Consider the following 17,175-nt stretch of genomic DNA (forward strand, 5'->3'; position numbering starts at 1 on the left):
TGATCAGGAATGGGAACACCTGGGGATCCTAGGGCTGGGCTCCTGTCCCAGAGCTTCAGGGTCAGTGCTGGGCTGTTTTTTATGAGCAAACTGGGCCCTATTTGCATGTCCTCCTGCTATATAGGGAGCTCTGGGGTTGGACACCTGCAAGGAGGGAAGTGTCTCCATGCAGTTAAGAGTGTCCTCGTGGAGAATCATGTTATGTAAATATTTTAATTACTAAATACAGAATCATAGGCAGGTTTGAGACATGTCCAATGACCACATCTGGTAACAGTGAGCCCAGTATTTGGGCTGAGCCCTCCCCGCTGGCCCCTGCTGCTCTCCTGAACTGCCTCAAGAGCAGAACAGGACCTGCCCAGTGAGGGTGCAGAACCCTGGTATGAGATGAGAGCATGGATGAGCATCTGTGCTCTGGTGTTACATCCCCCCACCCCCCTTTCAGGGATGGATCCACCTGTGGCCTCAGAATCCTCACTATTATGGAGAAGGTCGTGCCTCTCCTGGGAGGTAGTCCTCCATCATCTAAGGGGAGTCAGGTTCCCCAGGTCTGTCACATGCACCTGAGGTCTGTGCTGGGCCCAAGACCACTATTATGACTCCCACAGCACCTGTCTGTGAACTCTGTTATCAGGGACCTGAGACCCTCTCCAGCCCTGATGTGCATGGACATCTCCATGTGGGTGTTAAGAGGTCAGCGTTAACTCTCATGGCTGCAGCTGGCCCCGTGGTCAGATGCGGCATCAGTAATTGTCCTCCATGTGCCTCTGGACCCGTTAAGTCTGTCCAGTGCTCTGGGCAGTAGGCTGATGTTTGATTGTTTGTTTGGAAATTCTGACCCAGAGCCCCCAGGGGCTGTGATCCTGGATTAGCTGGCCTTCATCATTTGAATGTTGCAATTTTCCTGCTCATGTTGAATTCAATAGAGACTGAAGCAGACCCTACCCAAGCCAGACTGAACCCTTTCTGTGCCTGTTGGGAGAGGCAACCATATCCCTCCAAAGGGACAGAGTGAAATGCCAACACCGCTGGCCATCCTGGGGTTCAATGGTGGCCTTGTGCTCTCTGAAGCTGATGCCCTTGCCTCTGAAGGGACCTTGTGTCTGGATCCCACTAGATTTGGACCACAGCCCTTGGGAAAACTATTGAACACCTGTATTTTCAGTTACCACACTGCTCAGCTGCAGGAACACTTGGTTCTGGGTTGTGTGCCTGGAGATGCTGATCAGCGCTGTAGGTTTGGGACTTGCTGAGTGTTCCCTTTAGTCCAGATCACATTGACCCAATCTGGCCCCTTTCCTTGGAGATGGTGGATCCACACACATAATATTCCAAAACTGGGGGGAGGCGGAGCAGGGCAGTGTGGGTGGCTCATGTGAGACTGGGCATCTATGAGACCTATACTTGGTGTCCCTATTCTTTGAGATGATCCTCAGGCTGGAGACCTGGGGACAGGGAACCACTGTGGGTCACACAGAAACTTGGCACACACCATCGCCCATTTCTGAGACACCTGGGTCACGTGCTGCAGACATGGGACAGCAGGAGGAACAGGTCCTGTGGAGGGGCCTCCTGGGTCTTCACAGGTCAGTGTTCCCGCGGACACAAGCCCAGAGCCAGGGTCACAGTGACACTTCACACCTGCCTGGATTTCTCCTTGAAGCTGGGTCGGTTTGTATGGCAGAGGTGCAGGGACCCAAGCTAAGGGTGGTGTGGGTGATTGTAACTCCCTCCACGATCTCCTAGGGAGGGATAGGGAATGGCACCACATCTGCTGGGTGCAGGTGCCTGTGGATTGTGCTATATATATATATATATATATATATATATATATATATATATATCAAAATATTACAAAGAGTAGTATATTTGTCTCCTTTTTTCCCCCTTGACCTTCCCCCAGCCTCCCCTACCCACCCCCCTCAGTTTCTTGTGTCCATTGGTTATGCTTATATGCATGCATACAAGTCCTTTGGTTGATATCTTATCCCCCCCAACCCTCCCCAGCCTTCATGCTGTACTTTGACAATCTGTTTAATGCTGCTCTGCCTCAGAATATATTTTTGTTCATCAGTTTATAATGGTATTTATTATCCATAAATGAGTGAGATCATGTGGTATTTTTCTTTCACTGATTGGCTTATTTCACTTAGGATAATGCTCTCCAGTTCCATCCATGCTGTTGCAAAAGGAAAGAATTCCTTCTTTTATACAGCAGCATAGTATTCCATTGTGCATATGTACCACAGTATTCTAATCCATTCATCCGTTGATGGGCACTTAGGTTGTTTCCAAATCTTAGCTATGGTAAATCTTTCTGTTATGAACATAGGGGTGCATATGTCCTTTCTGATTGGTGTTTTTGGTTTCTTGGGATATATACCTAGCATTGGGATCAGTGGATCAAATGGAAGTTCCATTTTTAACTTTTGGAGGAAACTCCATACTGTCTTCCACAGTGGCTGCACCAGTCTGCATTCCCACCAGCAGTGCACGAGTGTTCCATTTCCTCCATATCTTCTCCAGCGCTTGTCGTTTTTTGATCTGTTGAAGATATCCATTCTGACAGTTGTGAGATGGTACCTCATTGTTGTTTTGATTTGCATCTCTCAGATGATCAGTGACTTGGAGCATGTTTTCATAGGTCTCTTGGCTTTCTGAATGTCCTCTTTTGAGAAGTGTCTATTAAGGTCCGTTGCCCATTTTTGATTGGATTATCTACCTTTTGTTAAGTTGTATGAGTTCCATATAAATGTTGGAGATTAAATGATTTTCGGTGATAACATTGTCAAATATGTTCTCCCATGCAGTGGGCTTTCTTGTTTTGTTGATGGTTTCTTTTGCTGTGCAGAAGCTTTATATTTTGATGTAGTCCCATTTGTTTATTTTCGCTTTAGTTTCCAATTCCCTAGAAACTCTATTGGTGAAGAAATTGCTTCAGCATATTTCTGAGCTTTTGTTGCCTTTGGATTCCTCTAGTATTTTTATGGTTTCCCATCTTACATTTAAGTCCTTTATCCATTTTGAGTTTATTTTTGTATATGGTGTAAGTTGGTGGTCTAGTTTCATTTTTTTTACATGTATCTGTCCAATTTTCCCAGCACCATTTATTGAAGAGATTGTCTTGACTCCATTGTATGTTCTTGCCTCCTTTGTCAAATAGTAATAGAGCATATTGGTTCGGGTCGATTTCTAGGTTCTCTACTCTATTCCATTGATCTATATGTCTGTTCTTGTGCCAGTAACAGGCAGTTTTGAGAACAGTGGCTTTGTAATACAGCTTGATATCTGGTATTGATATCCCAACTACTTTGTTCTTCTTTCTCAGGATAGCTGCAGCTATTCAGGGTCTTTTTTTAATCCAGGTGAATTTTTGGAGAGTTCATTCTAGGTCTGTGAAATATGTCGTTGGTATTGTAATTGGAGTGCATTGAATTTATAAAATGTTTTGGGTAGTATGGACATTTTGATGATGAGGATTCTACCAATCCATGAACATGGTATGTTCTTCCATCTGTACATGTCTTCCTCTATCTCTTTTTCCAACGTCTTATAGTTTTCTGAGTAGAGGTCTTTTACCTCTTTAGTTAAGTTTATTCCTAAGTATCTTAAATTTTTTGGTGTGATGGTAAATGGGATTGCTTTTTTAGTCTCTCTTTCATAAGTTCATTATTGGTGTATAGAAATGCCATAGATTTCTTGGCATTAATTTTGTATTCTGCTATATTGCCATATTCATTTATTAATTTTAATAGTTTTTTGATGGAGTCTTTAGGGTTTTTTATGTACAATATCATGTCATATGCAAATAAGGACAGTTTTATTTCTCCATTTCCAATTTGGATGCCTTTTATTTCTTCTTCATGTCTAATCGCAATGGCTAATACTTCCAGTACTATGTCGAACAAGAGTGGTGAGAGTGGGCATCCCTGTCTTGTTTCTGTTCTTAGGGGAAATGGTTTTAGTTTTTGCTCATTGAGTATGATGTTGGCTGTGGGTTTGTTATATATGGCTTTTATTATGTTGAGGTATGGACCTTGTATCCCCACTTTGCTGAGAGTTTTTATCAAAAATGGGTGTTGGATTTTGTCAAATGCTTTTTCTGCATCAGTTGATATGACTATTTGGTTTTTATCTCTCAATTTGTTTATTTAATGTATTACGTTTATTGCTTTGCAGATACTGTACCATCCTTGCATCCCTGGGATAAATCCTACTTAGTCATGGTGTATGATCTTTCTGATGTACTGCTGGATCTGATTTGCTAGAATTTTGCTGAGGATTTTGGCATCTTTGTTCATGAGGGTATTGGCCTGTAATTCTCTTTCATTGTGTTTTCTTTATCTGGTTTTGGTATTAGGGTGATGCTGGATTCATAGAATGAGCTTGGAAGTGTTCCTTCCTCTTGAATTTTTGGGAATAGTCCGTGTAGAATAAGTTTTAGTTCTTCCTTGAGTGTTTGGTAAAACTCCCCTGTGAAGCTGTCTGGCACCGGGCTTTTGTTTGCTGGAAGGTTTTTGATGACTGCCTCAATATCTTCCATATTATTGGCCTATTGAGATTTCTACATTCTTCCTGATTAATTTTTGGAAGGTTGTATTTTTCTAGGAATATGTCCATTTCCTCCAGGTTGTCTAGTTTGTTGGAGTAGAGTTGTTCATAGTATTTTTTAACAATCCTTTGTATTTCAGTGGGGTCTATTGTTATTTTTCCTCTTTCATTTCTGATTTTGTTTATTTGGGTCCTTTCTCTTTGTTTCTTAGTGAGCCTGGCTAGAGCTTCATCAATCTTGCTTCTACTTTCAAAGAACCAGCTCTTGGTTTTGTTGATCTTTTGTATTGTTTGTTTATTTATTTATTTATTTATTTATTTATTTATTTATTTATTTTTTATTTATCTCTATGTTATTTATTTCCACTCTTATCTTTCTTATTTCCTCCCTTCTGCTTACACTGGGCTTTTCTTGTTGCTCTCTTTCTAACACTTTGAGTTCTAGGGTTAGGTAATTTATTATCATTGTTTCTTGTTTTTTTTTGTTTGTTTGTTTGTTTGTGTTTTGTTTTTTTTTTTTTTTTTTTTTTTTTTTTTGCAGTAGGCTTGGAGAGCTATGAACTTCCCTCTCAATACTGCTTTTGCTGTGTCCCATTGCTTTTGCATTGTTGTGTTTTCATTGTCGTTTGTTGCCATGAGGTTTTTTATTTCTTCTTTGATCTCTCTGGTAACCCAGTCATTGTTTAATAGCATGCTATTTAGTCTCCATGTGTTTGATTTTTTGGATTGTTTTTATTGTAGTTGATTTCCAGTTTTATGCCATTGTGATCTGAGAAGATGCTTGATATGATTTCTATCTTCTTGAATTTGAAGAGACTTTGCCTGTGACCCAATATATGGTCTATCTTTGAAAATGACCCATGTGCACTTGAGAAGAATGTATATTCTGTGGCTTTGGGGTGAAATGTTCTGAAGATGTCAATTAATTCCATCTGATCTAGTTTAGTCATTTAGGATTGATGTTTCTTTGCTGATTTTTTGTTTAGAGAATTTGTCCAATGGTGATAATGGGGTATTAAAGTCCCCTACTATGATTGTATTGATGTCAATCTCTTCCTTGATCTCCTCCAGAAGTTTTCTTATGTATTTGGGTGCTCCTATGTTCGGTGCGTATATGCTTCCCAGAGTTATTTCTTCTTGTTGGATTGCTCCCTTTAGTTTTATGAAGTGGCCTTCCTTATCTCTTTTTATGTCCTTCACTTTGAGATCTAATTTGTCAGATATAAGTATTGCTACCCCAGCTTTTTTTTTATTTCCATTCGCCTGTAAAACCTTTTTCCATCCCTTCACCATCAGTCTGTGTGTGTCTTTTTTCTGAGGTGGGTTTCCTGTAGACAGCAGACATATGGGTCATGTTTGATTATCCACTCAGTTACCCTATGTCTTTTGATTGGGGCATTTAACCCATTCACATTTAAAGTTATTATTGATAGATACTTGTTTGTCGTCATTTTTATTCTTTACCCCTGTTTTCCTTCTTCATTTCCTGTTTTTTTTTTTTCTTTTTACAGCAGACCCTTTAGCATTTCTTGAATTGCTGGTTTGGTGGTAATAAACTCCAGTAGTCCTTTTTTTGTCTGTGAAGCTCTTGATTTCACCCTCAATTTTGATTGATAGCCTTGCTGAGTACAGTATTCTTGGATTCAGACCCTTCCTTCACATGACTTTGTATATTTCATTCCATTCCCTCCTTGCCTGATGTGTTTCTGTTGAGAAATCAGTCACTAGTCTGATGGGAGATCCTTTGTAGTTAACTTTCTGTCTCTTTCTGGCTGCTTTTAAGATTCTTGCTTTGTCGTTGGTGTTTGCCAATTTAATTATAATGTACTTCACATCTGTCATTTGGGGTTCATTTTATTTGGGATTCTGTGAGCCTCTTGGATTTGTGTGAGTTTTTTCTTCCCTATGTCAGGGAAGTTTTCTGTCATTATTTTTTCAAACAGGTTTTCTATTCCTTGCTCAGCTTCCTCGCCTTCTGGTACCCCTATTATGCAGATGTTGTTTCGTTTTGTGTTGTCCCAAAGTTCTCTTAGGCTGTCCTCCTGCTTTTTAATTTTTTGTTTCTAGAAGCTGCTCTGCTTGGATATTTTTTCCTACCTTGTCTTCTAGCTCACTGATGCAGTCTTCCACTTCTTCTAGTCTACTGTTGATGCTTTCTATTGAGTTCTTTATAGCAGTGATGTCATTTTTCATTTCTTCTTGGTTCTTCTTCATTTGCTCTTGGTTCTTACACATATTTTTGAATTTGTCTTCCATTCTTTTCATCCATCTTATGACCATTTCACTGAATTCTTTCTCTGACAAGTTGCTTGCCTCCATTGCCTCCATTTTGTTTACTTCCATTTCTGGTGATGCTTGTTTATCTTTCATATGTGGGCTGTTTCTTTGTCTCTCCATGATATCTCTTCTCCAGGTGTTTGGTTATGTATTTCTCTCTCTGCTATGTTGATTTAAAGGCACAAAATACAACACAACAAGGCATAACACACAAGGCACTGAACACAGATATATTCATGATACTAATAACCCCAAGTAAAGGTGACCACCTGAGCAAAGAGAATTAGGGGATAAGGAAGAAAGAGGAGAAAAAGAAAAAAAAAGAGAAAAAAAAGAAAAAAAAGGGGGGGTGCAAAAATGAAATTGGGAAAAGGAAAAAAAGTAAGAGATAAAAGAAAGAGGATGAAATAGAAGAGGGGAAGAAACTATTTATATGGGGAGAAAACTCCAATAGAACAGCCACTAATCCCAACAAATTCTAGCAACAGATGCCTAGAGATGAATGCAAACTACAAACAACAACTAATATCAAGCAAAGCAGGGGAAACCAGAAGCAAAAATATAACTGGGGGGAAAAAAGAACCAACAAAACATAAAAAGAAAAAGCGAAACAACCTCACAAACAAGCATACAAAACCCAATATAATCAACAATCAAGCAAACAACAACAAAATGACAGAGAGAAAAAAAGAAAACAAATTTGAATAGTGAAGAAAGAGAAGAGAGAGGTGTATATGGACTTAGAGCAGGGGATTGAAAATTAGATATATAAGTAGGGTGAAATTTTAACAGGGAGTAAAAAGAAGGAATAGGGAAAATCTAAAGCAAGAATAGAGTAAGAGAAACAGGACAACAAAAGGGGAAAAGTGAGGAAGAGAGTTTTGGACATAAAGGTAAAGTTGAGATAGAGTAAAATGATGCTAAAGGAAAGATGAAAATAGAATGCAGAACACTAATCCCAAAATAAAATAAAGAGAAAATAAAATGGCACTTTAAAAAAAAAAAGGTAAAATCGTAGTAGCAACAATAATACTGGTTAAAAATGAAAATGTTGTAATTGAAAAGGAAAAATCAGGTTATGAAAAAAGAAAAAAAAATAGTTTCTTAAGTAAAAGGTGAAAAAAATAAAAATGTGTAGAAGTGAAGGTCCTTTGCTTCCTTTGCTCTTCTGTTTGACATGCCTTACTCCTGTCAGGTATTCAGGAAAGTGTTGACGTTCCCTGTGATACACTGTTCCTCCATGTTGTAAACCACAGTCTTGATTTTAAAGCAGGCAGTATTTGTTTCCCAGACTGCCTGTATTTGTATTTACAGAAGAGTCAGTTTGTGGTTCAGCACCTGGGTGGCAGTGTTTCTGGATTGACCTCCGAGGCTATAAGTCCTCTCTAGCCAGTATTTAGTTTTTGTTTTCCCTATCGCACTTAATACTGGTTTGGGAGAGTCAACTTCCCCAGAGCTGGTTGATCATTACTCCCGCTCTGATTCCCAAGTTCCACAAAAACAACTTTCCCCTGCAGTCTCTGTGAGTGACCCCAATTGGGTGATCCTATGTATTGGGTTTAATAATCAAACACAAAGATTTAAGGAGGAAAAAAAAGAGCCTGAGTAGGTGTGTGAGCTCTCAACACTCCACCATCCAGCTCTGTGTGCAAATCTCCCAAAGTCTCTTCTGCACGTTCTCTCTCCCCTGGCACTAAGCAGCTGGCACACTGGCAAAATCCAAGGCTGCCTTTTTGCACCCAGTCCAGGTATGGGCTGATTTTTTAGAGTTTCCTTCTGCAGCAGCCCTGCAGGACCCCTTCCACACTCGCGGATCACACTGGCCCCAACCGCCATGGACATTGTGGGGGGCGGACTCTCCCCTGGCACGTTTCTCTATCCAAACTGAATTACAAACCGCACCTTTAGGTGAAATCTGACCTTTCCATGAGGAGGATCAGGGCTAGTTTGAGTCCAGGTATTCATGCTGCTTGAGATCCGGTGTTCCCCGTTTCTTAGGTAGTCAGTGGGAGCCATGGTTGCAGGGTCCCTGGATGTATACACTTCTGATATCAGCCACTCAAGATGGAGCAGTCTCCTTGCCTGAGCCCGCCTCTCTGGGAGAGATTTCAGCAGCAGTGGAGGCTGCCTGGTTAGGGGAGCCTAATCCGGCAAACTCCAACAGTCCCCTTTCTCCAGGAGTCCTCTGCCTTTCCTGGCTGCAAACTCTCCCAGCTGAATTTCCTCTGCCAATTCAGGCTGGATGTTACTTATTTCAGCTACTCACCCTATCTGCTCTGGGACAAGGCACTGGACACATCTGTCTACACTGCCGCCATATTTTCTCTTTACTTCTTCTGTTGTACTGCTTTCTATGGCCTGCATGTGCTTTTCCTGAGATTTCCCTAGAATATGAGAGAAACCCTGCTTGGTGTCTGAGTGCGTCCACAGGACAAACACAGCACATGGCAAACAAGGTGATTCCTCCCACAGCTCCCCAAACCAGAGTGAAACCAAAGGCAAATATAATGAGTTCTGACCCATAGAGCAGCAACACCAAGGTGGCTTCTTGTCTCCAATGACATGCAAATAGTTGATATGTGTGTCTGCTTGTGAATGAATACTTGAACTGCTTTGGAAGATGCATTAATAAGCAAAATGTGTCAATCATACCCTCCCCCAGGATGGCCACTGGCAGAGGATAACTTTCCTGGTTTCCAAAGCAGGAGGGAAAGAGACTGGGCTGAGGAGGGAGCTTTCCTGCAGCCACACCCCTGAGAGGTTGCAAGTGAGATACGCAGAAGACACGCATGGGATTGCCGAGGATTCCCGGAGACCACACACTCTGCTTTCATCCCCAGCCAAAGCTCCGACACTTTTCATTGGAACATTCCACAAATGAGGAGCAAATTCAAGCAGAAGATGAAATAAAAAAAGAACCAGCAGACAAACTGCATAAAAGGAATGGAAGTCCATCTACAGCACGTGTGAGACATGAGATTTTATAGTCAGGACTTACTACATTACACCCGGTTACAGGAAGAAACCTTGTCAAAAATAGCAGAACAACACAAACACCATAAAAACAATAATGTTTTGAAATAAAAAAAAAATAAAAAAGTATTAAAAATATAAGTATGATTTTTGTTGTGTGAAGCACCACGTCAAGAATGAGAACACTGCGTGAAGAATTTCTATGACCTCGAAGATAAAACAGACACATTATTCAAGATGAGAGCCAGGTGTGGGAGGGTGGAGAGAGATGGCCGATGATGGAGAGAGAAGGCCCTGAAGGCTCTGGGGACACTGAGGTTTTCTGTGGTGTTTCCTGTGCAGCAGCTGAGAGAAGGAGCAACCAGCACCAGGGGCCGAGTCCCTGCCCAGAGGTGAGCTCTACACAGCAGCTGTATCCCAGTAAGAGGGTCAGGGCCCAGGAGCATTCCCTCACATCATGTCATCAGGGCCCAGCTCCTCCATGCTGACCTTCTCTTGCTCTCAGTCCTTTGGGGAGAGCAAATGCTGCTTCCTCCAGGGTCAGATCTGAGGTGTCCCTGAGGAAGGTGCCTGGGCTTCTTTCCTGTGCTGGTGAAGGGTTTTGGTGCTCACAGGAAGTGGTTTCTCTCCCTGTGTCACTCGCACAGTAATACACAGCCATGCCAGAGGCATTCAGGCTGCTCCACTGCAGGTAGCTGGTGCTGATGGAGTTGTCTGTGGAGATGGTTACATGGCCTTGGAAGGATGGGCTGTATCTGGGATCCCCATCACCAGCCTCCCTCATCTGGGACCCACCTAGTCTGTGACTCACCTTGGTGCACAGCCAGGAGAATGGCCAGGGTGATGGCACAGTCCATGCTGGAGGCTGAGAGTGAAGACAGCCCAGAGCACCCCGCTGGGTGGTGGGGAGGTGATTCTTGAGTTAAAAGAGTGGTTTCCCAGGTGAGTTTGAATATTCCCAGCCCTGCCATCCAGGAGAGATGTCCCAGGGTTCATAACCAAGAACCCTGGGGCCTGAGGAGAGGTGCATGTCTGAGACCCCTGGAGGGAGCGCGACGGGCACCCAAACTGCAGGCCTGGCAGGGCACTCACCTGGGAACTGCCACCTGCCAAAGGGGGTATGGTCACAAGTCAACCAGACCCCAGTGTGTGGCAGGCACTTCCTGGGCTGGGCCTACTGACAGGCAGGGCTGACCAGTGTCCTGATCTGCTCAGGCCCTCAGTGGGCAGAGTGTTCAGGGAACACCTTCATCCTCACACTTGTTAAGGAAGGAAGGGGAAGGCAGAACGAATCAGGGCAAGGGTCCAAAGGGGTTGCCAGTGGAAGAGAGAGAGATGGTTCAAGTCTGAATTAAACAAGCCCATGTTGGAATTGAGATGCAAGACGAGGGTGGGGTCAGTGGATGGACAGGTGCTAAGAGGGAACAGCAGGGCTGCGGTGGGCCTGGTGAGTTGCCCTGACAGCCTTCAACCTGGGGGCCAGCCAGGGTGAACAGACATATCCTGGGGAGGGGTGTTTGGTGGGGAACCCAATGAGGCCTCAAGGGGGAGCACAGACTGAGGGTGGGGGATTCTAGCCAAACCAGCTTGATGGGATTCTGGCTAATAGTGGGCTGTGCAAAGATGCCCCTTCAAGACTACAGATCACAACCTGGTTGAGAAGAGATTGGGAGGAGACTGGTCATGGAGAGGACCTGGTCAGGAGCTGCTTTGACCTTGGTGGGAGGTGTCCTGGTTGGCCGCCAAGGCCAGGGCTGGGGATGCTCAAAGGTGGATCCAGTGGACACTGCCATGTGCAGAGCGGCCATGGTTGTTCTCAAAAACACCTGGTGTCCTGGAAGCTCTGACCCTGCTGAACCCAGAGGTGGTGACTCATTTCATGGATTAATACATTGGATTGGATTGTATATTGTTAACAGTCCGACCAGATTTTCACAAATGTTATCAAAGTGATCCCGGGCATGTAGCACATTAAATTCCAGGGAGCTGTGGAGACATAGCCCAGGGTGCACTGGGCCTGTCCCGCAGACAAGCCTGATGACAAGGAACAGATATTCAGATATTCAGGGGATGGATGAGGCCACTACAACGAAGGCTGCACCAAGGCTGTTCAGAGTGTGAGTAGTAGCCGACTGATTGGATTGGTCAGGGCCAAGGGCTCCTGACACAGGAGAGCAGCCAGTGGAGCTGTGTGTGGACCAGAAGCAGAGGAAGGAAAGGGAAAATGGAACTGCAGCTTGAAGACAGGCGTGCATGCAGCCTTCAGTGTCCAGAGGATAAAGAATGGGAGCCACCTGAGGGCAGTGGGATTGTGAAAGAAGACTCTCCCTATAGGCTGCTGCTGAGCCGCCACTCAGGAGACATCTCAGGCCAGGACTGCGGTGGCCATGGTGCCCTAGTGTCACCCTGAGCCTCAGGGCACCCTGACCCTGTGCCTTTCTGTCCAGCAGAGTGCTGGGCTGAGAAGACCATGGTTAAGTTTAGGGCTAGTCTGTGAGGAGGATAGCAGCGTGAGGACATGGAACCAGAGGATTTCTTGGAAATGTACAGTTTTCTTAATTACAAAATGGGGCTGTACTTTGATATTTGGAAGTTTCTGTGGATTTAAATTTGTGTGTGCATTCCAGGCAGTTGGTACTTTTAGACAGCGGAATGAATATAACAAAAAGCTGAGCCTGCCTGGCATGGATCAGTGGTTGAGCATTGACCCATGAAGTGGGAGGTCATGGTTTTATTCCTGGTCAAGTCATATGCCTGGATTGCAGGCTCAATCCCCAGTGGAAGGTGTGCAGGAGGCAGTTGATAGATAATGCTCTTTCATTATTGATGTTTCTATCTCTCTCTTCCTCTCTGAAATCAATAAATAAAAAAAAAATCTACTTCTACTCTAATAAAAGAGAAAGATGAAAATTGACTGTACCTTCACAACACCGACCAGACAATCAGGAGTCAGTATGCAAATTAACCCAACAAAGATGGCAGGTTAATTTGCATACAGAGGTACCTAGCGGCCGGGAGCAGGGTGGGTCACTTGCGTCATTGCCAGGCGTTCTGCACCACCCCAGTAGCTCCAGTCCTCTGGGCAGTGTGGGAAGGCAGAAAAGCGGCCCTGGCAAGAGCAAAAGTAGTACCAGCACTCAGGTGAAGGAAGGCCCATTCTTTTTTAAAAATATATATTTTATTGATTTTTTACAGAGAGGAAGGGAGAGGGATAGAGAGTTAGAAATATTGATGAGAGAGAAACATCGATCAGCTGCCTCCTGCACACTCCCCACTGGGTATGTGCCCATAACTAAAGTACATGCCCTTGACTGGAATCGAACCTGGGACATTTCAGTCCGCAGGCTGATGCTCTATCCACTGAGCCAAACTGGCCAGGGTGGAAGGCCCATTCTTGCACAAATCTTTGTGCATCGGGCCTCTAGTATTTTTATAAGAAAGAGTTTCAGGAAATCATTAGTTTTCATCTGTGTTGTGTTACACTCAATGGAGTACAATTTTTCTTCCCCTTGTCCAATTTCTTAAGTAAACACTTCTCTTACCATCATTTACTAAACTTTGAGCTTTCTCTGAAATTATTTCAACTGAGGATTCCTCTCCCAGTTCCGCTTTGTGTCAGTGCTGTGACTTTCACCTTCACAGAAATCTCACTGTCTACACAAGCTCTGCTTACTAGGGACACCTTGTCATTCGGCTCACCAGCCCACCTGGCCATCACAGGGGCTTGTCCTACAGACGGGAGAGTGTCTGACATAAGGTGTGTTTGCTGTTAGAAGTGTTCTATGTTAGCTGTGCCCTCACCTTGCACAGGCCTGTCTGTGAGTATCATTGAGTTACCTGGTATTGCCATGGTTCATGGCAGGTCAGCTTAGCAGGAGGCTGATGGCAGCTTCAGGCCACTTGTTTGACACATATCCTGGGTGATCATCGAGAGATGAATATATTTAGTGGGTTGTGTGTGTTGATGACTAATATGTATATATATGCCTAATATGCGAAGTGTCCCCTCGGGAGTTTGACCGATTAGGAGTTTGATCGCTCATTATGACATATGCTGACCACCACGGGGAGGTGTGGAATGAAGGAAGGCCCTGGTCAGCAGCCAGCAACAGGGGAAGGGAGGCCCTGGCCATGAGCCAGCAGCTGCTAGGAACACGACCTGTGAACAAATTTAGTGCACTGGGCCTCTGATTTATTGAAGATGGCAAGGGGCACAGGAGTGCCGGTCTGAGGGAAGGGGCCATGTAGGGACAGTCTATACCAGTCTGAGGACAGAGAGTGTGAGCTTATTTTTAAAAATATATTATTATTGATTTTTAAGAGGAAGGGAGAGAGATAGAAACATCAATGATGGGAGAGAATCATGATCAGATGCCTCCTGCATACCCTCTACTGGGGATCAAGCCCACAACCTGGGCATGTGCCCTGACCAGGAATTAAACCATGACCTTCTGGTTCATAGGTCGACTCTCAACCACGAAGCCACATCAGCCGGGTCAGAGAGTGTGATGAAATGTTTTCATCCTACATTCTGTGGTTTACATACATTGATCAATCCTCGCATTATGGACGATATTCCACTTGTTCATGATAAAAGATCCTTTTAATATGTCCTAGAATATTGTTGACTTTGGGTCTGGGTAAGGGGAGGATGCAAGATTTATTTTGAATCACACATCAGAAATATGCCTGACTTTCAAAAACAGATAGTTACTCTACATACAGGTTTAAAGCTTCTTCTACTAAAAGCTCAACAGAAAATACAGGGCATATGGGGAAAATTTCTATCATTGGAGAAAATACCTGAATAATAATCAACAGGAGATTTTTAGAAATAGGGATGTTAAGGATCATGCAGGTAGGGATAAAGAGAAATAGGACCCTGTGAAAAGGTGATTCCTTGTTACCTACATGCATATCTTCACAGTGTCTCAGTTATAGAAGTTAACACCTTCCCAGGTCCAGAAGATTCACACTTGGGCACCTTTGGCCTCATTACTCACCTGGTCATATCAGCGATCACCCAAGCTGCATAATTCATTGGACTCCCAGTAGAAAATATGTCAACACTTACAGAGAAGAGTGGACACCCCTCACTTCAGGAGCCATTGTGATGGTGTGTCTTTATAAGGAGCCATAATTTCAATGGACCTGGACCCCTGTCTCAGTCCATTATCATCATCATCACCATCATAATTTCATCATCATCATCATCATCATCATCATCATCACCATCATAATTTTCGTCATCATCATTTGCTTACTTTTAATTATTCTTCTCATTTTCTATAGATCTTGTTTTTGTACACACATAAAGATGTTTTATCTCAATTTTTGCTTTTTTATAGTTGTAAGCAAAATGGGTAGCCATACTCTATTTTCTTTTTTGTTTGAGTTCTGACAACTGTTGACTCATTGCTGCCTCTTCTCCACCGGCTGCTGACATGTGAATTGAGTTAAGAAATCATAGTTTTCTCCTTAGATGTCATTTTGAGATTGAAACCACCCACTGGAAGCAGAATTCCTCACCATCCCCAACCGCCTGGATAAAATAAAGCCCTGAACCAGTCTCCTTTCATGGCTTCATAAACCAGCTCTGACTGAAGGGCCTTTCCTCTGCTTCCCAGAGATTTAACCATGTGCATAATAAACATCCCATGTCCCTTAATGTTTGTGCTCATCATCAGCCTAGACATCTGCACCAAGCTGTGTGGGTCCCTCTGCCTCTGCCTGGTGTCCCCTACTCTTGGTGCTATGAGCATGATGTCAAGTCAATGACTGTCATCACTGGGGTTTTTCTTCTCAGCTTTGGGTTCAAATAACTGTGTTGGCCACGGCTAGAAATAGAGATGTTTTTCAATTTAAGGTGAGCATTCAGGTGAGCTGCACTGTTAAGTCATTAGAGCCTCTTGTTAGATTCAGGGCATTTGGATCAGAAAATTAGATGATTGTCATTTGGGCACAAGAGTGTCTGAAAGAGATTCTGTGCCTTTTGTCCACGTGAGAAAGTTGTCTCTGTTTACAACAGACTTTTCTAACTCAGAGACATCAGAGGTAAGTGCAGAATCAGGAATCCAGAGGTTCCCTGAGGGAAACTGTGACATGAAGAGGAAACCACACAGGAAACCAGCCCAAACCTCCAACTGCACCTGCTGCTGGGATGGTCCTTGTGTTCAGGGACCCTGAGCGCCCCCTGGTGGTCAGAGACCTTCCTGCAGGGAGGTTTGTGTCTGGGCTCACACTGACTTCCCCTCACTGTGTCTTGCACAGTAATACATGGCTGTGTCCTCAGACTTGAGGCCATTGATCTGCAGATAGGCCGTGCTGACAGAGGTGTCCATGGAGAAGACACATCTTTCTGAGAAGCCCTGGGCATACGTGGGTTTCCCAGTTTCTGTGTTGATCCAGCCCATATACTGCAGGCCCTTTCCTGGGGCCTGTCTCACCCACTGCATGGAGTAGCTGGTGAAGGTGTATCCAGAAGCCTTGCAGGAGACCTTCACAGAGGCCCCAGGCTTCCTCACCTCAGCCCCAGACTGCACCAGCTGCACCTGGGAGTGGACACCTGTGGAAATGGGACAGGAGTGGGTGGAAAACCCTCTTGACTCTCCCTGGTCCCTTTCTCAACCCAGACACAGGGGAGCCCCTTACCTGTAGCCACAGCCACCAGGAGGAGGGTTCTCCAACTCCAGTCCATGGTGAGGGCTGTGCTGTGAGCACTCTGTAGGGGAGGGTGTGACTGTGGGTGATGCCCTCAGGGCATAGACTTATCCATATTTAATCCAGTCTGCCTCCTCTATTTTGCATATTCATGAGGCAGAGTATTTCATAGCTGAGGTCTTGACCCCACCTGAGAGAAGATGGATGACACAGGGACCAGGCTCAGTGGGAGTCTGAGTGTCCAAGTCCTAATCTTGGGTGGAGGAGGTGAGTCATCTGCCAGGTCCCTGACGTCTGTGCAGTCAGAGTTTCTCCCACTGAGGAACCAGCCCCACAGGACATGCTCCTCATTGTGGGCCCACCTTTAGGTGACATGGGGCCACCTGGCCCAGCTCTGGGCTTTGATACCTGAATGTCTTCTTCCTGGATCAGTGTGTCTCCAAAATGCTGCCCCTAGTGAGGTAATAAATCCATCCCTGTGCCAGTCCCTTACAATTCAGATATCCCGAAGCCATAGAAACACCCCCTTGTGTGGGGTTCTCATGTCTCATTGAGTTTGGTAAATGCTCTGATAGAGCAGGATATTCACAGTCACCTCAGTAGTAGTGTCCACCTTTCAGTTTGGATTGTTTGTATGAAGAGAGGAAGGCCCAGGCCTCAGAGGAAACCCCTGCCCAGCTCCCTCTCACCTGCTCCTGGGGCAGCAGCCTGTGC

At 44.3% G+C, this 17,175-nt stretch overlaps 1 gene segment (V, D, J or C); it reads right to left on the minus strand.

The window, feature by feature from the left end:
- Positions 1 to 10,440: 10,440 nt before the first annotated feature.
- On the minus strand, positions 10,441 to 16,500 carry LOC118660992 (the record flags this gene model as incomplete). The annotated part of the segment is given in 5 exon segments: positions 10,441 to 10,515; positions 10,613 to 10,666; positions 10,894 to 10,907; positions 16,042 to 16,366; positions 16,453 to 16,500. Coding segments are annotated over 5 exon segments (514 nt in total), but the record flags the coding sequence as incomplete, so codon positions are not given.
- Between the last annotated feature and the right edge of the window lie 675 nt (positions 16,501 to 17,175).

This window comes from Myotis myotis, unplaced genomic scaffold (assembly GCF_014108235.1).
Source record: "Myotis myotis isolate mMyoMyo1 unplaced genomic scaffold, mMyoMyo1.p scaffold_m19_p_76, whole genome shotgun sequence".
In the NCBI taxonomy this organism is placed as follows: domain Eukaryota; kingdom Metazoa; phylum Chordata; class Mammalia; order Chiroptera; family Vespertilionidae; genus Myotis; species Myotis myotis.